This window comes from Orcinus orca, chromosome 15, assembly GCF_937001465.1.
Source record: "Orcinus orca chromosome 15, mOrcOrc1.1, whole genome shotgun sequence".
Classification (NCBI taxonomy): Eukaryota; Metazoa; Chordata; class Mammalia; order Artiodactyla; family Delphinidae; genus Orcinus; species Orcinus orca.
Window position 1 is genome coordinate 72464398 of NC_064573.1, and position 27094 is coordinate 72491491.

At 49.3% G+C, this 27094-nt stretch overlaps 2 protein-coding genes across 22 annotated transcripts in view; one reads left to right on the plus strand and one right to left on the minus strand.

Moving 5' to 3' along the window:
- Positions 1-23696, plus strand: TCHP (trichoplein keratin filament binding). 3 transcript variants are annotated; one of them, XM_049698245.1, is made up of 14 exons: positions 1-157; positions 1480-1673; positions 2675-2885; positions 3495-3551; positions 4925-4993; positions 5883-6056; positions 6893-7005; positions 7190-7256; positions 8363-8535; positions 9382-9463; positions 10829-11014; positions 11597-11740; positions 12784-12847; positions 23154-23696. In XM_049698245.1, exons 2-13 carry the CDS (start codon positions 1480-1482, stop codon positions 12814-12816), a joined length of 1503 nt encoding a protein of 500 aa, XP_049554202.1. In that variant the 5' UTR covers positions 1-157; the 3' UTR covers positions 12817-12847; positions 23154-23696. The 3 variants fall into 3 exon arrangements, with proteins under 3 accessions (XP_049554202.1, XP_033264611.1, XP_004281445.1); XM_033408720.2 differs by lacking the exon at positions 23154-23696 and adding an exon at positions 15678-18103; XM_004281397.4 differs by lacking the exon at positions 23154-23696 and having other exon boundaries at positions 12784-14604.
- The window catches only part of GIT2 (GIT ArfGAP 2), a 62513-nt gene continuing 45885 nt past the window's right edge, over positions 10467-27094 (minus strand). For 15 of the 19 annotated variants that reach the window (XM_033408707.2, XM_033408706.2, XM_033408702.2 and 12 more), the window contains one exon: positions 23565-26784. In XM_033408707.2, coding sequence (XP_033264598.1) covers positions 26572-26784 — 213 coding nt within the window. In that variant the 3' untranslated portion in view covers positions 23565-26571. Of the gene's footprint in view, positions 10832-20527; positions 22065-23564; positions 26785-27094 lie in introns of those variants that run through there. The other 4 variants (XR_007471812.1, XR_007471811.1, XR_007471810.1 and 1 more) reach the window with 4 other exon arrangements.

The window sequence follows — 27094 nt, forward strand, 5'->3', positions numbered from 1 at the left end:
TCCGTCGCCGACCCGTTGCCCCGGCAACGAGCGGGGAAACGGCCGGCGTAGGTGCAGCTCTGCCCGGAAGGGTTGCAGCGGGCTGGGCCGGGCTCGGTTGGGACATGCTGCAGCTCGGGCCGGGACAGCCTTCGAAAATTCCGGGGCGCAGAGAAACGTAAGTCGGGGGTTTGGGCTCGGCCGGGGGCCGGCTTTGAGGCCGGGACCCTCAGAGCCCCGCTGCAGTCGGCCCCGCGCTGGCGGGAAGCGCGCCCGCAGTCGCCGGACGCGATCGCAGGGAGCCCGGGGGTTCGGCTTCCCGTTCTCACTCTGCTTCCCGCGCGCTCTGGGTCCGACACTTTCCTCTGTAACCGCTTTTGTTACAGAGGGATGCGACTTTTTCAGGGAGCAGCCCAGCTTGTTGGTGGCAGATCCGGGACCGGAATCTTAAGTTTTCTGACTCCTGGTGCAAAGATCTATCCGCGGGCGGCTCACAGGGCAAGGAAAACAGTTTGTCAAGCCTGCCACAGTCTGAAGACAGATCATAAACTGGCAGCCTCAGGCTAAACTCGGCCCATAGACGCAGATCATTTTCCTTCGGGATCGGAGGACTCTGAGTTTGCTTATTCAACAGAAGCTCCTTAAGCATTGTCACAGCCAAGCACTGTGTAGACCTTGCACATAGGGCAGCTTTTGGACCAGGGGAAAAGGTGTCCGGAGTGAGACTGGTTCTGCTTTCAAGTTTCCAGCTGTGTCCCCAGATTACTCCTTGACCCATGCAAATTGATTCCTCTCTCTGGGTGGTGGTTTCTCCATCCGTAAGATGACGGATCTCCCTCCATGCTAATCCAGAACACTTCCAGATGTGACACCTGGATTGGGCCACTCTCTGCGGGTTGCCGAAGCCAGGGCATGTTGGTCCCAACAGGCAGCCTCTTGCAGTCTACAGAGCCCGGGCACTCATCTCAGACTAACATGAATTAGGATCCCAGCTCTTTTATAAATTTCCTCCACTTCCTGGTTTTGTGATCTTGAGCAAGTCATTTTACCTCTTTGAACTTAAGTTTTCTCACCTGCCAAAAAATGGGCCGATAGTAACAATGAAAAAGATCGTATATGTCAAGGGCTTGGCACACACAAGTATTCCTTAAATTATTATCTATGTTACCTTAGGCAGAGCATAGAAGTCCCCAGTGTGCTTGTCCAGCGTTGCCAGGACTGGTTCTCTGTCTCTGTCTGCAGTGCCCTTCATGATGTCTGGCTCACAGCCCAGTGCAGTCCACGCTTATTTAAGTAGATGATTTGCAGTCCTGATGACAAGTCATTTTTAAAATACTGGTGCCTGGGGGCCTACACTAAGACTTTTTGATTTAACTAGTCTGGCGTGGGGCCCAGGCTCTACCAGGCGATTCCAGTGTTCAGCCAAGGGGTGAGGATCACGCATTAAAGGGATGAGGGGTTGCAGCAGGCTCATTCTCTTACCACTGCTGTTCTCCTCAGATGGCACTCCCCACGCTGCCCTCCTCCTGGTGCAGCCGGAGGCTCCCGGATCAGCAGGCTGCACGACAGCAACGCCGGGAGCAGGAGGCCCAGCTTCGGCAGCAGTGGGATCAGAACAGCCGCTACTTCAAGGTGTCTGACATCTGCAGCTCCAAACAGGCAGAATGGAGCTCCAAGGCCTCCTACCAGAGGAGGTAATTGTGTGGTGACCGCCATCAGTTAGGGTTGAGGGCCACTTGCTGTCAGGAGATGTGACCTTAAGGACCTGGGGGAGTGTGGCTGGACAGCATGGATTACCTGCACAGTGATGTCTTTCCAACTGGAAATTGAAAGAAAGATCATCAGTGAAGTAACGAATTCGCACTGAAAAAGATAAAATGAGAAATGTATGTAGAATGTGGAAGTCTCCTTTGTAACCCCATACCCCCAGGAGAGAACCACAATGAACTGTCTGGTGCATATCCTCCCATACTCTTCTCCATTTGTGTTTGTGTGTAAATATATATACACATATACACCCATTTTCTGTAGAAATGCATGTAAAAACATTGAAGTTAAAAGCATAGGTTTTAGGGGCTTCCCTGGTGGCGCAGTGGTTGAGAGTCCTCCTGCTGATGCAGGGGACACGGGTTCGTGCCCTGGTCCAGGAAGATCCCACATGCCGCGGAGCGGCTGGGCCCGTAAGCCATGGCCGCTGAGCCTGCGCGTCCGGAGCCTGTGTTCCGCGACGGGAGAGGCCACAACAGTGAGAGGCCCGCGTACCGCAAAAAAAAAGCATAGGTTTTGGAGTCAGACAGACCTAGATAGAAACCCTGACTGTGTCACTTGCTGTATGAATGAGCTCAGTTTCCTCATCAGTGAAGTGGGGCTAAAACAGAACCTACTTTATAGGATTTATGTGATGATTAATATAAAACCGTCCGGGTATGTAGTACCTGGTACACGGTAACTGCTCAAATAATATTAGCTGGTACCGTTAGCACGTGCATATATAAGCCCATTATACATTTTCTTCTTGCAAAAACAAGATTCTATTATGCGTAGTGGTTCTGTCACCTCTGTTCACTTTGGCTGGAAGAAACCTTCCCGGGTCACCACATTCTGTCTGCCTCAGCCTCTGTCACCCACACAACCAGCCACGTGTTCCCTGTGCGGCTGTAGCACATCTGGTTGATGGTGGCTCCTTCTTACCCAGCATGTACGCCTACCAGCGGGAGAAGATGAAGGAGGAGGGGAGGAAGCGTCTGGAGGCCCGACGGCAGAGACTCAGGCAGCTTCTGGCGGAGGAGCAGGACCTGCTGGCCAGAGAACTGGAGGAGCTGAGGCTGAGCATGAACTTGAGGGAAAGAAGAATCCGGGAGCAGCACAGGAATCTGAAGTCAGCCCGAGAGGAGCAAAGGAAACTGGTAAGTAGCTTTTTAGGAGGCTGCAGAGCGGGAGTCCCCAGCCTGTCAGTGATGCCACGTGGGGTCCCCTCGGGGGCTCTGACCTGTTAAGACCACACTTCACTCCAGAGCCAGTCGGGAAAAGTGCTTACTCTGAGTTGTTCTTTATGTGTGTTTTCCATGAGTCATCTCTATTCTCTTTGGCCCCTTAATCATTACATCTGAGTCCTTTTTCTTTATTCTAGTTCTCTGGTCCCACAAAGGGCTGGGAGTGGTATATTTTATCTTCCAAAGTAGTCGTGTGCGATGGTGAGCCCCAGAACTCTGTTTTTAAGCCTGTTGTATATTTTGAAACAGATCTTTAGTATCTAGGACCCATCTGTAGCATCAGATTTGGGCCCCCTTTTGTCACCATTATAAGAGTCATTTGTCAGCACTGTGTGCTTCCAATCAGGTGTCTGGCTCCCAGCGCCGTGGGTGTGAGGCATGTGGGAGGTCTGAAGGGCAGGCACAGTGCCGGGTGCTAGTGGAGGAGCTCTTAGCCTGAGCTGACTTCTATTGTGGGTTATCCAAAATGTGGACAGATTGGAAAAGTGACATCAGGCTTCCCTCTTTGTGTTTTCTTGACAGATTGCTGAACAGCTTTTGCATGAACACTGGAAAAAGAACAACCCCAAACTTCGAGAGGTGAAAACCAAGGAGATCCTTCTGTTGATTTGCCTAAGTAGATGAAGTCATGTTTCCCGTCTTGTTTCTAAGCTTGCATCTTGTGCTGGGGTGAAACAGAGATCACTCCAGCCACCTTGAAAAGAAGCCCCACACAGAAGATCTGGGTCATTCGGTTAACAGCTACAAGTGGCTGTGAGGTTGGGACGTCTGATAGGGAGGGGGGACCCCAAGGGCAGAGGCTGTGTAGGCAGAAGGGGCCACCTTGGACGGCCTCATACGGTCTTCCCCTGGAAGTGCTGGGGAGCGCCTGCGTGATTTTAAGCAGGGGTGCAACAGGGTCCCAGCTGCATTTTGGGGAGCAGCAGCTTTGGCAGTAATGTCGAGGTGGGGGGGAAGGGGTGATGTCAATTGAGGGGTTGCTGCCGCAGCCCAGGCAAGTAATGGTAAAGGTCAGAACTGGGGTGGCAGGAGAAAGCGGGACAAATCCACAGGCTTCGGGGCAAGGAGAGAGCGGGGCGTCTTGGCTGGGGTGACATCACTCAGCAGAGATTGGGCTAGAGGGAGAGAATCCCATGAAGGATATAATTAATTAGTTTCAGTGTATAGTTTGTGTATCCACTTGGTGTGTTCACTTGTGTGCTCATAACTTCATGTAGAAATTGCCAGTCACAAGTACTAGAGCGTCTGGCTGCTCTGCAGTGCTGTGCGGTTAGCGCTAAACCCGGGAGGACTCCTCTCCCCAGCCATTTGTAGATTTCAGTGGCTCCTCCAAAGTCATGTACTCAGATGTTTATTCAGAACATTCAAGTTAGTTGCAAAGGTTTACATGTGTGAGCTGAGGAAGAAATTTAAAACTTTTATAAACAATTTCCCAAACAAAAGCTTTTGGACAGTGGTACAATTCATTTTCTGATCCAAAAGATTGTTTAAACCCAAATCTCTTATTAATTACCCTCAATTTGTTGCATCTATTGATACAGGTAGTGCTTGTTTTTACAGCTGCTCTTCTGCAGAGGGAGTACTGGGGAGCCAGGCCAAAGGTTGAGTCTGTTCCTCATCCAGCTTCTGCCCTGGGGCCTGGCAGGCTTTAGACCTACCAGGGTGGCCTTTGAGATTAGATTTCCATTTCAGTGTCTGCTGACCTGTTCCGGCTCAGCCCCAAGGGTACTGGAAGAAAAGTTTGTTACTTTTTTCCAATTCTTGACATGGTTTAGAATTGACTGGTCCTTTGGTTTTCTAATTGACTTGTAATCAGACTGTATATGTTGGGGTCACCATGCACTTACTTATAAGACACCTGGCCACATTCCAGGCCATGACACTGTACTCGGCAGTGAATATGTGTCCAGTGAATCAGTTAGGAAGTTTATTCTCTGCCTTCTCGTCCTCAGATTGAATTGGAACTTCACAAGAAACATGTGATAAACTCTTGGGAAACACAGAAAGAGGAAAAAAAACAGGTGTGGTATGTGTTGGGAGACTGTCTCCATGTCTTTTTTTTTTTTTTTTTTGCGGTACGTGGGCCTCTCACTGTTGTGGCCTCTCCCGTGGCGGAGCACAGGCTCAGCGGCCATGGCTCACGGGCCCAGCCGCTCCGCGGCATGTGGGATCTTCCCGGGCCAGGGCACGAACCCGTGTCCCCTGCATCGGCAGGCGGACTCTCAACCACTGCGCCATCAGGGAAGCCCTGTGTCCATGTCTTTGAATTTGTTTCTGTTTTCAATGTTAATGACTCCAATACAGGAATAGACTTTTTCTCGGTTTACTTAACACATGTTAAAACTGAATGTTTGCTGCTCTTATGCAGACAAGAATCCTACGTGATCACTCCCAGGGGCAGAGTAAGACAAGGCGTCCAGGGCTGGTTGATGGTAGACGCAACATGCATCCTTAAAGGTTGTTTCTGTTGCAGCACCCTCTTTTGATGTAATTTACGTCGTAAGTCTCAACCTTGGTTTATAGCAGCAACTCTGGGGATAAAAGTCCACACCTCCGTGGACCCATTGCGTCACCTCTGGGTTCATTTTGGAAAGTGTTTTGTTGACTTGTGGAAGGGAAGGAACCCTGGTGTTCTTGAGCCCCTCCTCTGTACCAGGCACTGTGCTGAGAGCCTCCCCAGCTTCGTCTCTGAGGGCAGCACCACTCCCGTGGTTCCCACAGTGAGAATCGAGCCCAGGAAGATGCACCTTTGCGTGGGCCACACAGCTGATAAGTGCGTGGCCTCCTCGGGTACAGATGTGTTGGAATGAGGAACGGGCCCTGAGGCCTGCTGACCGGTGGTGGGGAGCTGGGTCTTTGCCAGCTCCATGCTACAGATACTCACCCCCAGGTCCCTTTGGCTCCATGCAGCAAGAAGCCGCCGAAGAGGAAAAGGAAAAACGGTATGAAAATGAATATGAAACGGCCCGACGGGAAGCGCTGGAACGGATGAAAGCAGAAGAGGAGAGGAGGCAACTGGAGGGTAAACTGCAGGCAGACGCGCTGCGCCAGCAGATGGAGGAGCTGAAGGTGAAGGAGATGGAGGTGAGGGCGAGCCCCGGCGCCAGGGCCTCCTCGCTCGCAGCTCCTTCTTGTTAGGAAACAGGCGTTTAAAAAGCTGCGCTAAACAGAGACCATATCCAGGGGGGCGATTCTAAGAAGGGAAACAACGCTGGGCTCTCCTTCTGACATGTGCTCCCACCTGTGGTTCTTTCTGTGCCCAGATTCTAGAGTGTCAACCGTCAGGAGATAACACGCGTCCCCTCCGACGTGTGTAGAGAGGCCTACTGTCTGAGAGCCTCCCGAGTACTTGGATTTCAAGTGCTCTTAGTAGACTTGACTTAGTCTGATGATCCAGCACACAGCTCTCGCGGGAGACTAGCAGTTCGGGGGTCTCAAGGCATAAACCATGAGGATCTTTGGTCCTGGAAGCTGTTTTGAGAATACTGTGCACAGTTGCTCTGAGGGGCTAGATCTTCTCATGCAGGCGAGGGGAGCACTCCCCCCTTCCCCAGGCCAGAATGATTCAAGAACTAGATCCTTTGTGCCCACTATGTATTCTAAGTGCCGAGCACTGGGCTGGCTGCTAGGGATACAGCTGGGAGCTGTATTGGGTCAGGGAGACAGATGTTTAGTTACAATAGGCTTGGAAAGTGCAGGGCCCTGTGGGAGCACGGGGCAGGGGTTCATCCTTGTTGGCAGGGTTGGGAAGGCCCAGCAAGATGAATGAGTGAGCTGGGCCAAGGGGCTCAGAGCCCCGGAGGTGGAAGGGGATCCTGGCACCAGGTGGCCAGGCCACCCTTGTTGCGTCGTGTCTGCTGAGGGATGAAGGAACTCTGATTCTCATGCACTTACCTGGGCTTACCATCTTGTACCCATAGGCCACCAAACTAAAGAAGGAGCAGGAGAATCTGCTGAAGCAGCGCTGGGAGCTGGAGAGGCTGGAGGAAGAGCGGAAGCAGATGGCAGCCTTGTGGCAGAAGGCGGAGCTGGGGTGCGTGTGAGAAGGACCCCCAACCGCTTGCCTGCCTTCCCGAAGCGGGCGAGCCTCTCACTTTCTCAGACGTGCAGTGGTAACCCTGAAACCGAACGGGATACAATCTGCAGAAAGCAGCTGTCTAACCTCTGCTTAATTCTTTAGGAAACACTGAAGGCAACCCATATTTTCTCATTTCTAGACGCTTTTTGCGACATCAGTACAACGTGCAGCTCAACAGACGTACACAGCAGATCCAAGAGGAACTGGTAAATCTGAAGGGACAGCCTGGCGTTTCTTTCACTTTCTTTTGAAAAGCATGTTTTCCATTGCTTAGTAATGGGTGCGTTCTCATAAGAAAACACCAAGTGAGATCCCCCCTTGACCAGCAGCCCCCGCAATCCCTGCCCCTCCCAGAGGTGTCTGTTTGGGTGTACATCTTTCTAGATATGCAGTTGACCCCTGAACCACGTGGGGGTTAGGGGTGCTGACCCCCACGGAGTTGAAAACCCACGTACTGCTCTCTCTGCCTCAAAAACGAATTGATAAATGACCCACTGAAGGGCAGGAAGCTAAAACAGTTTGGTTAGAATCAGGACTCAAACCCTAGTTCATTTCAGTCTACCTACGGTACTCTCTAGTCAAACACTTTTCCCACACTTAGTTAATTTAAAGATCTGTAAAATAAAAATACTAGTATATTTATTGAAAAAAATCTGTAAGTGGACTCACACAGTTCAAACCCATGTTGTTCAGGAATCAACTGTATTTACATACACACACATACAGGGAAGTGGTGAGTTTGGGGGGTTTTCAGTTTCATTTTTAAATGTGCTTGAAGTGGCATTGCACAGCATAGTACCTAAGAGTACACCTCAGGCTTCCAGACCAGTGTTCTTAGACTGAGCTTGTTCTTTTTGACTAGCTGCTCGGTATTCCTTGCAAGTATTTTGATGGGCTCCCTCACTGAGACCAGACAGGAGAGTTGCTTTCCCACCCCAGTCGCTTTCCTCTTACGGAACAGCTGCAGTGAGCACTTTGTGCATATATCTCTGTGCATTTGTGTCTCTGTAGCTTATATCCTGTGAAGTGGAATTGCTGGCAAATTGTGTTCTAAAAAGCTGTGCTACCAGATGTGTCCGAGGGCAGAGATGAGCGTGTGGTGGCAGAGGGTCTCTCCCTGTGGGCAGAGAAAAGCTCCTGGGCCTCTGTGGCGTCTAAATCATCCCTACGTGATCACACCCTGCCTGCTCTGGAAACAGCCCATGTCTTCCCAGAACGCCTGCTTTCAGTGCCGAGGGGCTGGCAGAGCTGAGGCTGTTGCTACTGCAGGGCTGGGCACCGTGCCCACTGCGCTTCCTTGTCCTTCCTCTAGGAGGCAGACAGGCGCATCCTGCAGGCGCTGCTGAAGGAGGAGGACGAGACCCAGCGTGTGCACCTGGCCCGGAGGGAGCAGGCCCAGGCCGATGTGGCCTGGATGAAGCGGGTCATCGAGGAGCAGCTGCAACTGGAGAGGGCGCGGGAGGCGGAGCTGCAGATGCTGTTGAGGTGAGAGGTGGCATCCCGGCCTCTACTTGCACCTCGATCCCCGCAGGTCAGCAGGTCGCTGTGAGGGTTGTCTGCTGTTGATGAAACTCCCATCCTTGTTCCTCTGTCCATCATTCGTGAGGAGCACATCTTTGCTAGTGGACCTGGCTTGTGGGGTGTTTCCCTCGGGTTATTTAAGGTGGAAGCCGTTAGGGTTTAGAGTAAGGATCTGTTCATCTGAGATCTTAGAAACTTGAAAGGAAATGGTTATAAATTATGGAGACATTGAATGTTTCTTAGGTCTATATGAATGGGTCTGGATCCTAAAACTTAATCTGGTAGATTGAAGTACTGGAATAACAGGTAACACTTACTGAGCACTTACCGTGTGCCAGACACTGTGCTAAGTGCTTTACGGTCCTCCTCCTGTTTAATCCTGACATCCAGCCCAGTGCTGGGGTCACAGAGTACTTGGGTCACGGGGAGTCGAGGCAATCACTCACTTGCCCCAGGCCACAGGGCGAGCTAGAGTGACCGCAGGAACACGGTGACAGAGCTCAGGCACTGGCGTGCCCCTCCTCTTCTCCAGCCCCAATGGTTTCATTCACTTCAGTGTTTAAATGTCCTGGATGCATGTCTTCACCAGTGCTTTTTGTAAGGAGATGGAGTGTTAAAAAAGGGAACTTAAAGTGCTTACGATAGTAATACTTTCTGTGAAGTTGTCCTTCCCTGTAATCTGCTGTAAATTTATTTGGAGGTCGGCTGCACAGAAGGTGTGTGCTACCTGGTGCCTTGGAGCCCTGTTGGTTCTCTTCTACCACCGGTGGTGGTAAGGATCCAGCTGTCATCCTCTCTGTGTCTCCCTAGGGAGGAGGCTAAGGAAATGTGGGAAAAGAGAGAGGCAGAGTGGGCCCGCGAGAGGAGTGCTCGAGACCGGCTGATGAGCGAGGTAATCCAGGAGTGGGTGCAGGTGGCCGGGCGGGTGTCGGGTTGGTGACCACGTGCTGACCCTGCCAAATGTTCTGGGAACAGAGTCCCCTCTGGGCATTTTCAGTGGACTTTCAATATCATTATAAAAGTAATATACGCTTACTAGGAAAAAATTCAGTACAGAAAAGTAAAAAAACAGTCACCATCTACATCATCTACACAGCCACTATTTATTTCCTTCTACGCTTCTGTTTCTATGGATAATGTTTTTTCTACATACTATACTGAGCTATTTGATTTCAATCATTTTATTATACTATTATATCTTCTTTGTAAATGTCATTTTGATGGCTGTGTAATATATCTTGTGGGTATACAGTAGTTTGTTTTTCCGTTTCCTTTTGTGGATCCATTTTTTTTCTGATTTTGAGCTGTTATATATTACTGCAGTGAACATCTTGGTGCAGAAGCCTTTTCCACATTTAGGATTTTTTTCTTGGAGTGCAAAACCAGAAGTAGACTAAGGAACATGACTGTTTTATTTGTCATATATAAGTAGTGCATTATAAGACACACCCCAATTCAAAGGAAATCTTTTGGGGGAAAAAAGGTCTTTATTATCCATGTATTGGAAGTTATCTTAAAGTGGTTTAAAATGGAAATTATATTCTGTGCATGCCAGCATGCTACATTTTAGAACCCATGGGAAATCCGGTCTCAACTGGTGCTTTTTCACTTTTGTGAATACCAGATACTCTCCAGCATCTTTTTATTTTTTTTCCTCCATTTAAAATGTTCCTCCTCATTGTGGCCACTTTACATGCCCACCCCAGAGAGCATGACTGTTGGGTATGGCAGGTGGCTTCCTGCTGTTCCTGGTTCCCAAGTCCTGACCATCATGTGGACATAATCCTGCTCTGGCCAAGAATCAAACACAGCAGGTTTCTGCTGCTTTGAGCAGTAAATTTAAATCCACAGGTTGGTGGGATGACTCTGCCTCTGGCCATCTACGTGGCTTGTGATTTCTTAGTTTTTCTAGAACTCACTGATAGGGAGTGAGAGTCACCTTGTTGCTATGTGTCTGTGCCCTGGGGACGGAGCTCCATCCCTGCCTGCTTTGATCTCTTTGGTGCTTGGCTGTCTCCATACGCACAGTCCACGTGCACTCTGTGTGCGATGGGGACGCGTGGGAAACGTGGCCGATTGTTTGGACCGATCCTGTAGTCTGGGCTTGCCTTCATCTTGGTGTATTTGGGCCTGAGGCTGAGGATTAGGCTGGGTCTGGTCTCCATGTAGCTGCAGCTGCAGACTGTCCATGGCTGGTAGAACAGGCATCTGTTAAAGTCTAACCAAAATCTTCCCTCTTCCTTTCCGCTGAGGATAGGTTCTGACAGGAAGACAAAAACAAATACAGGAAAAGATTGAACAAAACCGACGGGAGCAAGAGGAATCCCTGAGACACAGAGAGCAACTTATTCGAGATCTTGAGGAGGCCAGAGAGTCAGCTCATCGTGAGAAAAAGGAGAGCGAAGAACTGAAATCGGCCAGGAAGCAGGAGCTGGAAGCCCAGGTGGGGCTGAGCCCTGGGATGAACGCACGGGCAGCAGGCCCTGCTGAGGCTCCTGCACCATCATGGCACAGGATTCAGGGACCCTTGACTTATTTCCACAGCCTGGCCTGGACTTTGTCCAGGAAGCCCACGTTTGGGAGCTCAGAGCATCCCTTTTCATTTCCCACTGGAACCCTGACCCTCCTGGTTGTAGCTCCAGCCCCGCTCCGGGTCCTCTGTCTCCTGTGGGAACAAGGCTGCTGTTACCGTTCCTTGCCTCTTTCCTGGCTGCATCTGCAAGCACCTGGCTCACTGGCCACAAGTCTCTTTTTATTCAATTCAGTACCTAATAGTTAACACAGAAGGATCTTCCCAACACGTGGCTACATCCAGAGCTTTTTACAAGGTGCATTTTACCACACACATAACCTCTCCAGTACCATGGTACCATTCAGTACCATGAATGTCCTTCCCATGAGGGCACTGCCACCACTAGTGCTGAGCGCTGATGCTCCAGTGGGGGGACCTGAGCCTCTCCCTCTGGATCAGAGGCAGGGTTCTGCCCTGTGGCCCGTCCCGGGTGACTTTGCTCTCGGTGGCCAGGTTGCAGAGCGCCAGCTGCAGGCGTGGGAAGCGGACCAGCAGGAAGAGGAGGAGGAAGAAGAGGCGAGGCAGGCAGAGCAGCTCACAGACGCCCTGCTGCAGCAGGAGGCGAAGATGATGACCGAGCAGGGCTACCGGCCCAAGGTAGGGAGCGCAGCGGACGGCGCTACTGCTGTGCTGCTCAGCCTGGCCCTGCTCTCCCAGGCTGGCTTACAGCCCAGGGCGCAGGGCTGCTTCCCAGCAGCTCAGATTCTTCCTTGCTCCTCTTCTCGTGTGTTTCTTCCTTTCTCGACTGGTAGGGAACCTTGACACAGCGTCTGTTTCAGTCCTTCATTGGACCTCAAACAGCCCTTGTGGCAACTTTGCTCTGGCTTGGGCCGCTGCCCAAGGACTGAGGTCCTGACTGCTAAGCTGCGTGCCTGGCCACCCTGTTCGGGATAGAGAACAATCCAAGAAGAGCTTTGCCGTGGCTGGTGAGAGGTGAAGGCGCAGTGGTGCTGGGTCCTAACTGTCCAGACAGCAGAGCCCAGCTGACCGGGGTGACCAGGGGCTTGTTTCCCTTCCTCTCCTGCCCTCGGCACCTGCGGTTACCCATCCCTGTCATCTAATCCTCTCCTTCTTTCTTTCCCTGCCTCACGAACTACTTGAGTGACCCCCGATGCGGGGCATTGGGGGATCACAGACAAGCAGAGGCTGTCACCCCCTGCTTCAAGGGAGCTGATGACTAAAGCACCCAGGAACTGACTGAGGGCTCAGCAGGCGTGTCGCCTTTGTCCCTCCTTTAACAGGGCCACTCTGGCGTTCTAACAGAGAGGCCAGCTCCTCTGTGGTCAGAAACTCTGGGAAGCTGATGAAACAGAGCAGGTACCACACCTGCTGCAGAACGTCAGTGTCCTAACTGGCCAGGGATCTCAAGGCGCAGGGAACAGCATTTTCTAAACTTACTCCATCATGGATCAGTGAGTGTCTCAGATCGAGGTCTCAAAGAGCCACGTGAAATGTTACTTAGGGCTGGTACTTAAAAAAAAAAGAGGGCCTCATTTAGGGCCTAGGGTTAAAGACTTTTCAGCTCTAAATGAAAATAGCCATTTATACTGTGCTTGTAGCTCTTTCTTAAAATGAGATTGATTTCCAGTGCTCCAAAGACTGCTGACCTAATCAGTCTTATGTTTTCTTTCTCTTCTCAGCCTTATGGACATCCCAGAATCGCTTGGAACTGACTCTGTTGATACTGTAAGCACAGAGAGCAAGGTTGGTGAGGCCTCTGACATGCAGCCGCCAGACCGTTTTACGTGTTCTGTTCCAGCGTTCGGGTCACTGTAAAATAGTTCAGCGAGCCTGTTCAGTTCCACAGTTAAACAGAGAGAGGGTCTGGCCAGACTTTAAGCTGTGATGGATTTGCAGCATGCAGCAGGAAGCCCTTTCCTGCCTTCCTTATCCTAGAAAGGGGCTTCATAGTTAACACATTGACAGTGCTGTCACAGTCTTGTAATATGTTGATAAATAATGTAGATTCTAAGTCAATGCTCAGAGTTACACGTTGTGTTCCACGACAGGATACGTGGTTTCCTGTTGTCTCACCCCTAATTGTCAACCTCCAGTGAGGACTCCAGCTAGAGATAGAGAAATTTTTCAGTTTTTAAAATTGCCATTTAAATTTAACTCTTCTAGTGAAAACAAATTTGTGGGTCTTGGTACAGTTTATTAATTTCAGGATTTATTAATTTAGTTGTCCCAAAAGGATCACATCTTGTTTTATGGAAGAAAAGAACTATGAACCCTGAGACAGTCTGATGTCATCCATGGATGCTTTCTAAAAAGGTGGTGATAAATGAGTCTTTCCTCCTTAAAGAAGCATTTTGGTAGAATTTCCGTAGAGCATTGCGTGGGGGCAGGGGGCGATGATCCCAATGTGTATGTAACTGAGCCCAAAAAGGGACCTCAGAGGGGCTTCCCTGGTGGCGCAGTGGTTGAGAGTCCGCCTGCCGATGCAGGGGACAGGGGTTCATGCCCTGGTCCGGGAAGATCCCACATGCAGCGGAGCGGCTGGGCCCGTGAGCCATGGCCGCTGAGCCTGTGCGTCCGGAGCCTGTGCTCCGCAACGGGAGAGGCCACAACAATGAGAGGCCCGCGTACCGCAAAAAAAAGAGAAAAAAAAAAGGGGACCTCAGAAGGTCACCTGGTTGGCTAACCTTTTGGCATGACACCTTGGACCTCTAGTGTCTTGGGAAGGGCTCAGCTATATGCAGGCTTCTGGGATTTATGTGCCCAGAGGAAGGGGCACTGAACCTGAAAAAACGAAATCAGACTCAACCACAGATCGGCCAAAAATCTGTCTTCCCACTGTTCTATCAATGTGACATAGTCCTAGATTTATCTCTATAAATAGCTGTAAGTTCCTTGCAGCAATAATCGTATTTTTATGACTTGTATTTTTTTTCATGTTCCTCCTCTGAGGTTTCAGTTTTCATTACATTGTGTTCAAGATTCCATATCTCAGTAAATTACAGCTAATTACAGGGCTGGGTTCCAGGTTATTAAAACAGTTTATTAAAAAATCCCGAGTCTAGGGCTTCCCTGGTGGCGCAGTGGTTGGGAGTCCGCCTGCCGATGCGGGGTGCGCGGGTTCGTGCCCCGGTCTGGGAGGATCCCGCGTGCCGCGGAGCGGCTGGGCCCGTGGGCCGTGGCCGCTGGGCCTGCGCGTCCGGGGCCTGTGCTCCGCAGCGGGAGAGGCCGCAACAGTGAGAGGCCCGCGTACAGCAAAATAAAAAATTAAAAAAAAAAAAAAAAAAAAATCCCGAGTCTAAGGGCTGCATTGCCTTTCACTTCCATTGTGCTGTAAAAACAAATTGAGCTGCGAACTGTATCCTTAATCTGTTTTTCACTTTCTTGTCTTACATTTCTTTGGATATGATCCCCTGAGCACCACTGTCATTATGTGTGCTCATATTTACTTCCCTTCTTTCAGGTGTTCATTAGTTGTGAAATAAAGTTCTGGTTTGACAGCATTGCTTCCAAGCTTTGTCATTGTTGCTTTTATTAATTGCTGCAAAGTGGGTTGTATAGAATGATAGGTTTTTTTGTTTTTGTTTGTTTTTTTGTGGTACGCGGGCCTCTCACCGTTGTGGCCTCTCCTGCTGCGGAGCACAGGCTCCGGACGCGCAGGCTCAGCGGCCATGGCTCACGGGCCTAGCCGCTCCGCGGCATGTGGGATCTCCCCGGACTGGGGCATGAACCCGCGTCCCCTGCATCGGCAGGCGGACTCTCAACCACTGCGCCACCAGGGAAGCCCAGAATGATAGGTTTTTACTGATTTAATCCACATCTCTTACAGGTTTGAATATTTTCTATGGTCACATTTTCTAGGTTATATTCATTTTTCTTGTGAAAGTGGTATTGTCTCTCATTTCCATTGGAGCCTCTCCTAAGTAGGCTACAGGGAATTATTAGCAGTCATACATTGTCCAAGCTCCAGGACAGAATCGATGTGGACAGAATTTTTTTTTTTCCGCCACGCCACGCGGCTTGTGGGATCTTAGTTCCCCGACCAGGGATTGAACCTGGGCCCTCAGTGAAAGCCCAGAATCCTAATCACTGGACCACCAGGGAATTCCCCCAGATTATCTGTCTTTTTGTTTTTTTGGCCATGCTGCATGGCTTGTAGGTTTACTGAATATTTCTTATTTCTTTGAGTTTTTTGTTTTTGAAGCCTGGCAGGAATCTTATTAGCATTAAAGATTACATTATATTGGTTCTACACACTAATATATTTAACTGTTTCCATTCTAAACTGGGCCTCAATCTTTGTTTCCAGATTTAGAGATTCCACTGTCTTATTGTTTCTGGCATAGCACATACTCTTCTTAGCTCTTATCTATTGATTGTGTTGTAGTTATATACGTACACATATATTGGTTTTATTGTTTTAAGCACCTTTTTCTACTGACTGTAAAATTAATAATTTATAGACATTCTATAGCAGATTCTTCTACAAGGTTCAATTCCTTTAGAACAGATGGTGTTGAAGCCATTCCTAACATGTTCTGTGTGTAAACGATTCTCACTCTTTTTGCTCCCTCAGCACATATCCTGTTTAGGGTGGATGCTCTGTGAGGCCTGGGGAAGTTAAAAAGCTGAACAAGAACAGGCACAGGAATCAAACAAGTGCATGGATAAGCAGGAGTCACTGGCGGGCACAGAGCCAGTTGTAACTCGTGGGACTGAAGGAACCATGTGTGCCATAAATATATTCAGTATATCCACATTTCCTTATGAATATAATGAATATTTTTTCACAATCTGGGTTTTTAGGTAGTTTTCAGTCTTCATAAAATATAAAGCATCATTATAATGCCTTCAAAAGCATTAACGTCAGCAGTGCCTGCTGACCTTGCCGAACTTCAGCCGTGAAGCCACCTGGAATTTTATTTTATGGAGTTTGACATTGTCATGTCTTCATTTTAGAGGGTTTTTTACTTTCTGACTTAATGTTATGATCACTCAGAAGTTCTAAAAGGTAGAAAAAAAAAATCTACCTCAAAGGATATAAGCATGTGATTTTTTTTTTTTTTTTGTGGTACACGGGCCTCTCACTGTTGTGGCCTCTCCTGTTGCGGAGCACAGGCTCCGGACGCACAGGCTCAGCGGCCATGGCTCATGGGCCCAGCCGCTCCGCGGCATGTGGGATCTTCCCAGACTGGGGCACGAACCCGCGTCCCCTGCATCGGCAGGCAGACTCTCAACCACTGCGCCACCAGAGAAGCCCAGCATGTGATTTTTTAAGTTAATTTTTTATTAAGACTTTATACATAAGTATTTCATTTTTGGGGTGCTAATATAAATGGTATTAATGATGGTATTATTATTTATTCATTCTCATTTGGCTTCTAATTTTTTTCTTTTAAAAATGGTGTTTCTTGGACTTCCCTGGCAGTCCAGTGGCTAAGACTCAGTGCTTCCAGTGCAGGGGGCACAGGTTCACTCCCTGGTCGGGGAACTAAGATCCTACATGCCATGTGGCAAGGCCAGAAAGTAAATAAATAAAAATAGTGTTTCTATAAACATATGGACACATAACTTATGTTGCACACATTCAAGATTATCTCTGGCTAGATAGCTAGAAGAACTATTTCAGCCTTACAGTGATGATGATGGGAAAGCCTTGTTTTATGTTGTGACACTGTCCTTGTAGGGCTTTGGCACTCTTTTTCTCATTTTGGTTATTAGCTGACCTAAAAGACTTCTCTTTTGCTCATTTTTTTCCCCCTAAACACCCAATCCTCCATTTCTATGCAGAAACAATTATGGTAGAGAACATTGCCGTGTTGAGAGTTCCCCATGTGTGCGATTAACCAAGCCGTGTGGCACTGTCATTCATGCTGCTGACTTGTCACTCCTGAGACAAACTGAACAGCCTGGCTTACAGTTACCATACACATTCTTGACGATACAAGCGGGGTTCTTTGGGCACCTGTGCAGAGTTGCTTTGGCCTCTGCCAGCCTGTCAGGCCCAGGCACCACACAGGCCCTTCCTACATGATGTGAGCCAGGTCCCTGGCATCCAGTGCCATGTACACATCGATAACTCCTGGATCTGTATCTCTGGTCCTGACTCCTATATCTGCTAGCGCTCTGACATCTCCACTATATGTCCCAAAGATGCCTCAAATTCAGCACAACAAGAATAATCAAAAGATCTCTCCTAAACTCCCATCATTAAACGAAACAACAGCAACAGCCATCTGGCCCTCCTGTGGCGTTCTCAGATAAGTGAATGGCATCACCATCCACCTGCCCGCTGCAGGAGCCATACCCCAGGGCACTGAGTCCTGCTACTTTGACCTGAAATCGCTGAGTCCATCCACTTTGCTCCCTCTCACCACCATCTATCTTTCATCCCTACCACTGACTTCTGCCTGAAGTCACCCATCCACCTCACTTTTCTCTCCATCCTGCAGATCTTTTACAAACACACACCTGAAATGAAAATCTTCCACTGTCTTCAATGGTGTCCCTCTGCATTTAGGACCAAGACCCAAATCCTCCCCTGGCCTACCAGGCCCCACAGTGGCTAGCCCTCCAGGAGCCCTCTCTAAATGCACCAAGCTGCCCCCTAGCCCAGGAACATAAGTAACAATCAGACTGGAACAAAGATGTTCCTCACAGCATTAGTTAGAATAGCAAAAACTGATAACCTATATGTCCAACACGAGGAGGCTGTTTGAGTTTGGGGTATTATACAGTGAATTAAAATGAAATGGAATGCTTAAAATTTTCTGAAAATTCTGGAGAAATGTTCATGCTGTGTTAAAAAGCTGATCAAAAGCAATAGCTACGTAACTTCATTTTTAAGGAAACATACTATTACTTTGTGGGTATTTCTCAAAGTTGGGATAATGGGTATTTCTCATTTTGGGTGCTTTTCTATATTTTCCACAGAGAACATTTATAACCTTTGAAATGAGGGGAAAATGTTATTAAAAAAACAAAGAAAAAGGCAAATACTAGATAATTAACAAAACTACAAGATAAACCCAAACTAAATAACCCAGCCTCTATTCCTTAAGGAGGTATTTCCTACCCTCTGGCAGGAAAAATTAAGGACCCATTTCCAAATATGGGTGTGGAAGGTTTCTGGTCAGGACACAGTCCTACGGTGGGTTCTGGGGCCCCTCCCCATGACCTCGGTCTCTGAACAACTTGGATGGGTATTACGCTGAGTGAAAAAGCCAATCTCAAAAGGTCACATGCTATATGGTTCCACATATATAACATTATTGAAAGGAGAAAATGAGGGAGAACAGATTCATGGTTGCCAGGAGACAGGTATGACTCAAGGGGCAGCAGGAGGGAGGTGTCTGGTGATGCAGCAAGTTGTATCTTCATGTGGTGACAGGAACCTACTTGCGTGGTAAAATGGCAAGAACTACACACACACAAATGTGTCTAAAATCTATGATATCTGAATGAGGTCTGTGATTGCACCAAAAGCAGTGTCCTGATTTTGATACTGTACTTTAGTTATGTAAGATGTCACCATTGGGGGAAGCTGAGTGAAGGGCACAGGGTACAGTTTTTGCAATTATTTTGTGGGTCTACGATTATATCAAAATAAAACATAATAGTAATCTAGTGTAGGGAAGGTTTCTTAAGACCCAAGGCACACTAACCATAAGGAAAGGATTGATAAATCTGACTACATTAAAAAAGCTTATCTTCAAAAGACACCTGAGAGGGAGGCATGCCCACAGAATGGGCAAGGATGTTTGCAACACAGCAACAAAATGTTCAGAACATTAAAAAAAAAGAAAACCCTCCTATGAATAATTTAAAAAGAAAAAAAACAGCACCTAATGAAAAATAGGTAAACACTCAAACAGGCACTTCACCAAACAGGAAATCTAAATGGCTATGATAAACATGGAAAAGCACGCAGCTGAATTATAGATCAGGAAATGCGAATTAAAACCACTAGATACAAGCCCACTGGATTGGCAACATTAAAACTGCTTATTACACCACTGTTGATGAAGATGTAGAACAAGGGGAAATCTCATCTTCTGCTGGTACAACCCTTTGGAAGACAGCAAGGAAACATGTTACAGTTTGGAGATGCACATCTCTATGACCCAGGAGTCCCACGCCTAGGTATACATATACCCTACGGAAACATACAATACATGTACCAGAAGATATATTTTTCAAAGCAGTATTTTTCATAAGAGCCAGAAACTAAACTCAAACGTCCATCCATAAAATACTAGATAGATAAATCGTGGTGTATATGATCAGTGAAGACTGCACAACATGGGGAATGTACTAAATAGAGCTACACACGCACGTTGACCTAGATGAATCTCAATGTGAAGGAAGAAAAGCATACATCAGTGGCTCCGGTTACAAGTTTGAAAACAGGCAAAAGAAAGCTCTTACTTAAAAAGGGGTACACACAGGTGTTCAACCAAAAGCAAGGAAGCACTAAAGTCTAGGGAAGGAAGGACCCATGGTGCCTTCTAATGCAAAGGCAATGCTCTGTTTCTTGACCTGGTGGCGGAGACACAGGGGGCCACATTATAATTCTGCATGGATGCGTTAGACATATTTCTGTACATAAGAGTCCAGGTTGGGGGAGGTAGGGTGAACAGAATGGAGGGGGAAGGGCAGAGGCTGTGGCCCAGGCTGGCCCGGGTTCCTGTCCTGATGCCCCACCACTTAGAGGCCAGGTGACCCCTCTTTGGGCCAGTTCTTCTTCATCCATGAAAAGTGGAGAATGGGGATGTGAGGATGGGTAAGATAGATACCGAAACCACCAAGCTCAAATGGACCTATTTTTCCTGCCAAGAGGATCCCCGCCTCCTCCCCTGCCCAGTAAACAACCTGCCAGTGGTGGAAGCACCCTCATCTCTGCTGCTGGACTCTGGCAGGATTTCCACCTTGCTTGAATAGGAAGAAGCAGGCCGGATAGGCTGCCCTCCTCCACTGAGCCAGCTTCCTCCCTCCCTCCCTGAGTGCAGGGAGTCCCATCCAGTCCCTTGGAGGGAGCCCCCCTGGCTTCCAGCAGCAGGCACAGGGCTGCTCCTTCCAGAAGGACCGACCTGGGTGCCTCTACCATGCCCTGTGGGATCTGTGAGGCCCTGAACTGTTGAAACAGCTGAATTGGGCAACATCCTCCACTCACAGATCAGAGTCTGACTTTGAGTAGTGGTTACCAAATGTCTCAATTTGAAACAGACAGAAAAGACAAGAAATACTGTGGTAAACGCGGAATTGGAAGACAAAACAAAAACTTGGTGTTCAACATTCCTTTAAATTCCCCCGGCACCCAGGGTGGGCAGAAGACCACACAGAGACCAGCATCCTGGCCTTCCTCTCTGATGCTCCCAGGCAAGAGGATTGCCGCTGAGTCTGCCCCACACCTCCCTCCCACCTTACCTCTATCCAGGTCGTGGCCATTCCTCACCCTCTTCTGCTTCCAGAAGGTCTGCTATCTGCCACATTCCTGCAGCCCTCATCCTGGAGGGTCCACTGTGCCAGGAAGAGCCCCATGGTTGAGCACAGGCCCTGTGCTCTGACTTGCTCCGCCACCACTAACTGGGCCTCAGTTTCCTCATCTGCAAAATGGGGGGTTGTTTCAGTTGCTACCATAGAAAATTGCACTTAGCCCAGTGACCGCACACAACGAGTGCCAGTATGAACTCAGCCCTTCTGGTCTGAAAGGAACGGGGTGGGGTAGGGTGGGGAAGTATTGAAAGAGGGAGAGGGCCTGAGAGGGGAGGGCTGGGAGAGGGAAGCAGATAGCAAGGTGTGGGGCGAGGGGGGCTAAGAGCCACTCTTAGGCCATCGTGTGGGTGGGGATGTGTGTGCAAATTTTAAGACCAGACTTCCTGTCCGTAATGTGTCCTGGGCTCCTGAGGAAAGTAGGACCTGGGAGAAAGATGGAGCTTACAGGACTAAGGCAAGAGAAGAGGCCAAGGCTCAGTGAGAGGTAATTACCTGGGGATCTGAAAGGGAAAGGAGGTGGAGAGAAGGCTGAGGGCAGGGGCAGGACACAGAGGGTGGTGCTACAAGGGCTGGAGAGGAAGGGAGGGGAGTGAGGGGCCTGAGAGGGAAGAGAGGGGAAGGTGTTGGGAAGGGGTGAGGGGTGAAAAGGGATTTGGGGGAGAAGATGCACTGGGGTGAGAAATGGGCTGGGAAGTTTTGGGAGCGTGGTCAGGGAAGCTGTGCTTGTGAACAAGGACCTGGGTGTGGGGGAGGGAGGATGGTATGTTTGGGGGGGCAGGATGAAGCAGGGCTTCACTGTGCCTCTCCTTGTCCCAAGAGGCCCCTCCCCGGGGACCTGCTCTGTGGTGAGCTGCCACATGCCCCCGTAAAGCTATGAAGGAATCCGTCCCATCCGGTGTGGCTCTGGTTTCTCGTTTGGTGGCCACCTCTGCCCGGCATCCGTGGGCCATGGGGGCCGGCTCCTGGACAGCCTCGCAGAGTGTCAACCTCAGATGGCCCCCGAGCTGTCCCTGTGGTGAGGCCGCCTCTGTGAAGCCCCACGGTTGGGAAAGCAATGCCCATGGTGCTTGGGAGCCAGTGGACAGTCCTGCCAGTCGGTCGCTCAACAAATGCTGGAGGGGTCCTGGTGCCTGGGGCTCAAGGGTGAGACACGTCTTATGGGCACAAGAAGACTGTGCCCTGGTTACTTACTAATGCCCTTTATTCACATAATCTCACATCACCTCTTACGCAGACGTTCAGGGATGCAGCCTCCCCGGGCTTCACCTCCGCACAGAGGCCATGTTCTCTGAGCTCCTTAGTCACAGACCCCTCTAGGGTCATGAAAACCCACCTTGGCTGATTACAAGGAAGACACACCGGACTGACAGTAACTCACATGCTCTCCCTCATCTCTGGATGCAGGACGTAAGCTCAAGTGTAACTTCCTCATCTGTAAAATGGGAACAACTCCTCCTGCTTCATAGGGCTGCAGATAGGATTCAACAATATACATAAGGAACCCAGCACAGTGCCTGGCACAGAGTAAATAGTTGATAAATGTGAGCTTTAATTATTACAAAAACATGGCTAAAAGTGATACCGACCAGGGTTCTTGGCCTTCCCCAATCAAGAGAAATTGACTAGAGGCCAGACATGAAATTCAGGCAAGACTTTATTGGGGCCCCTGCTGCAGCCGGGGGGAGCGAGAACAAACAAGCGTTTCCCTGGCTTGCTCGCTAGCTGGCAGGTGGGGCAAGCCTGTTCCTTATATGGGGTGAGGGTAGGGATGTGTCCAGAGGTCTAGCTGGAGGGGTGGCTTAGGTATTTTACCTCCCCATTAGGTGGTGTTGAGTGCAGGGGGCATGCTCAGTACCCTACTTTTGCTCCCAACACGATGTTTTTGCTCCTGGCTCTTCAGAAATGGCAGTTGTTTTTTTTTTTTTTTTTTGGTCTTTTTGTATCTTTTGGGTCCAGAATTTGCCCCAACTGCCCATGCACACAGTGATTTTTAGTCGAATATAGTTTCTCTGTATTTTGTAGCTTGAGGCGAGGTGGGTCCAGGTGCAAGCTTTGCAACACTGCAGTAAAGGGTCCCAGGTCCCAGGCATGTCTCGAAAGCAGAAGGCAAGGAGCTGTGTGGTGTTGGTGACGGGGCCTAAAAATGGCCTACAGCGGTGCTTCTCAGAGCGTGGTCCCTGGACCACCAGCAGCAGCATCCATGGGACCCTGTTAGAAACGCAGATTCTTGGGTCCCTGCCCCAGAGCTGCTGAATCAGAGATGAACAGGAGACTTTCACAAGCCCTCCAGGGGCTCTGATGCTGGCTCACTGGAGAACCCCTGCCCTAGGAGCTGCCTCTGGGAGTGAGCTGATGGGTCTGAACTGCGAGGTCCTCGGACGAGCTGGATCACACAGAGAGGGTGCTCCATCTTCCCCGGACTTCTCGCTTAGAAAGGCACCCGTGCTGCCCCACCCCTTCTTCCGTTTGGGAGAAGTGCCCCAAGTCACCCGTCGGGAGGACAGTTGTTGGGGACTGTGGGTATCCTTGTTGAACCCAGTGTGAATCTATCCCATAGCTCTCCCATGTGAACCCGCACAACAGCCCGGCTCTGAAAGTAAAAGACTGGGGGCCTCGAGAGACCGAACTGACTTCGCCACCCGATCACCTGCCCAGGAGAAGTGAGGGCACCTGTGCTCGGCTGGCTTTCGCTGAATTTACAAAATTTAACGTGAGGAGTAAATGCATCATGATAAGATACATGGAACTGATTCCCTGATGCAGGACTTCTCGTAAGAAAGCTATCTGCTGAGCACAGAGGAGGAAAAGGTCATCCTTTCTGAAAACGGACAGAGCCCCCCCAGGGTGGAGGCACATTTGATACCATCTCTTATCAAAGATGAGGTTCTGTGGGAAGAACTTTCTAGGAACGTTGACCTAGTATCTGGAAACATCAACTTATTGATGGGAAGCATAGAATTACCACAAGGACACTTACAGAGCCTGTTTATTGCATAACTAGCAGGCACAAATTCCAAAACGATTTTACAACGCTTAAAGGGATGAACAATAATTACAGGAATAGAATGTACAACAAACAGGAAAAATAAGTACAGAATAATGGGTGACATGGATAAAACACATTGGAATAAAAGGCATTTCATTTTTCCTATGCAGCATTTTCTTTTGTAAAATCAAGGTGACCTTCAACCGGGACAAGGAAAGAAGGAAAACTCTCTGCTTTGGGAGCTCAGGGTGGCTGCGGAGGACACTCATGCCGGTCTCACTCTGGTTCCGCAGCTTAAACCGCTGGAGGAATTGGAGGACAGCTCCTGAGTTGTGCGTTTATAGTTCCAATTGATGAGATGCTGTATTTGGTCTTTGGGCCCGATTCATTGTTCTTTGGCAATAAGAACTATTTGCATGCCGAGGCAGAAGATGACTTCAGTTGAAGGAGCTCAGGGGTGGAGCCGTCTCCCACAGCAAGTGGCAAATGCCGGTTTCCTACCTCTGACCTCTCAGCTCCGAGGGGCTTTTGAGGGGGCGGGGATTTGAGAATCAAGGGTAAGAGAATGACATTACAGAACGCAGACACTAGTGCAAGGCTGTGGAACCCATGTGCAAAAGACGGTGAACGACTGTTCAGACAAGGTGCGAGTTGTCCGCAGGCCCCGGGGACCTCTAACCCCGGCCTCTCAGGGCCGAGGAAACGGGCAGGGCACTTTGATGAGAAGGACGAGCTGTGGCCCTCCTGTCACTCCACCTGGGAACTTCCTTCCCAGGTTTTGGCACTGTGGGTTAACAGAGCAACCTCCTGTGGTGTTCTCACAACGGGAAATGCTTTGGTGGTCCCCACGTTCCTTGACTTTCTCCAGGGGCACGAAACAGCGTCCTCCACTGCAGGTCCTGAGTGTTGGAGTGAAGACACCACTTCACCCACCGCAGGCGACTCATTATGCAGAAGCCCGTCCTCCCCGGGAGGCCAAGGGCACTGACTCTGAACTGCTGCTGGGCCTTTCCCGAGGAGCCCATGTAGGCCTGGCAGGAGGGCACGTGTTTGCAAGGAAGAGGGGGGACAGCCCAGTACATGCAGCATGCAGAAAAGGTTCTCAGACAGTGCTTGAACTTAAGGTAGAAGACATTCCTCGAGAAGGCGTCCCCTCAGCATCCAATAAGAGCACGGCACTTAGGTTTGTGCAGACAAGTCTTGGAGATGTGGACCCTTTCCCCACACTACTCAGTGCAGCAAAAGCCGGCGAAAGCACCCATTCACAGTGACTTAGTAAACCAAACACCATTGCGGTTCTCCTCTCCGACAGCATTCGGTCACACTACAAAGGTGTTTGTGAATCAAACAGTTCTGTGAAAATACAGGCTTATTGAGGATGTTTTTAGGCAACTTTGATCATTTTGACTTTTTCACGTGTGTGAACGAGCGCTATGGGACAGAAAAGATGGGTGAAACAAGGACTAACAGCAACTGATCACAGGGTACAGTGGCCACGCTACAGGTAAGGTTCAGAGGCTAAACCGGGGGAGACCAGGGAAGCCAGGCCCTCACACTACATAGCAGAGCTGTGAGCTGGCAGCCTAGAGGCCTAAGCTCACCCACACGTGTGCCGTGAACACTTTTAGATGAGTTGCGAACATTTACAAATGGAGAGACGGCACAAAAAATATCTGGTGTCTCCTGACAAATCAAAGCTCCAGCAACCCCAGGCCCACTTTTCCACGTGGCAGCCTGAGTGGAGCCAGGGAGATGCTGTGACCACTGATGTGCCACGGGCTCCCCCACTGTCCCCTGCCCTGGGCACCTGGCTCGCTTCACTCACCAATGTCAGTACCACCTGGCCCCTCTGGTCTAGGTCAGGGTCTGAGCCACACCCACACAAAACTGCGGGAACAAGCAGGAAGGAATATGCTTTAGCTTTTAGAACAACAAAGCTCTTTTTACTAACTTGCTCCCCAACCAGGGATCGAACCCACACCCCCTGCATTGGAAGTCCCTTGAAAGGTGATGTCTAATTGTGAAGTACCAGTGAGATAATGGAAGAGAAGCGAACTCAGGTGATTGTACACATCTTACCTCATAAGAAGTCCTTAAAGGTGGCGAGATATGCGAAGCAGATCGTGTGGGAAGGCTTTAGGCGGCTAGAGGAGTAAGGGGAGCAGATCACTGCTCCTGTCACCGTTTATGGCAGTGCTATCTGAATGGGGAGGGACAAAATTAGTTACGGCTCGTGGGACTGAGGCTCCACAGAGTGTGCGTGATAACACGGCCAAGGGACACACGACAGGGAGCATGAGTGCTTATCGGATGCCATGGAGACTTGAGGATGATAGTAAAATAGAACTAGAAGATAGGATCAAAAAATTAGATGAGAGAACACCTCATACGATAGAACAGTTAAAAGAAATTGAACACTTCGTTGTTTCCTTCCAAGAGAGATTGTTACACTATTTTTAGAAAGTGGCAAAGGCCCTTCTCCAACAGGCCTGCTTGGAGACACCCCAAACTTAAGGGATCCTGCAGTGGAGGCTGCAAAATCTGCTTATTGCACAATACTTGGGAGGGAGCAGACAATGCTGACTCTTTTGTTCTTAACCCAACTCTCTCCAGAGAATGTTTCAGTAAAACTCTCTCTTACAGTTTTAGCCATAGGCAAGGAGTCTGAAGGGACGGAAAAGTTCTAAAATACTCTAAACAATGAAGATCTGCTTTTGGATATCTATGATCATTAACTCGACGGTCACGGACAGCACAACAGCACGTCAGAAGGTAAACTGGCAAACAGGCACAAGTAAGGCAAGTGGGTTAAATTAATAGTTGAAAATTTGTTAGAAAACATGCAAAAATAATACTGAATTTTCTTTTAAAAAGTTTTAAATTTTCATTAAACGTTTGTTTCTGTAAAAATTGGAAGAGTTCCATGTCTAAATTGGAAACCGGACTTAGAAAAGCCTCAAAAACAGAAGGGCCGGGCCAGCCCTGCCATTCAGTTGTTGTTCTCTTTGGTGGTGATGGTGACCAGCTGTTTGGCGGCCTTGGCGATGTCGTACGCACACTGGATGACCTGCTGCGTGACCAGCTGGATGTCCGTGGGCGGGCCCGGGTCGCCTGGGAGGGTCTTCTTGCACTCCGACTGGAGTCGGTAGGCACTGGATGTCAGTAAACGGAGGGAAGTCCTCACCATGTCGGACCTGGGTTTCTAAACAGAAAAACATAGGCATTCGCCATGAACTGCAGGGTGGATGTATCCGAGAGCACGGACAGGCATTCCTCAGAAAACAACTCAAACTATTCAACAGTGAACAGCAGTTCTGTCCAGCACTTTTTCACTGAGGGTGCTCGGAACATTGCAAGCTTGGCAACCCACAGTGTGGCGGATGCTGAAGGGCTCTGTCTCAAAGGTCAAAGTGCGTGCAGTGTATTTAATAGTATGCATTTAGTAGTGCTATACTGAAGTGGTTTTTGAAAAATATTAATCCACTTGGGTGAAATATTCCAGATAAAATTTC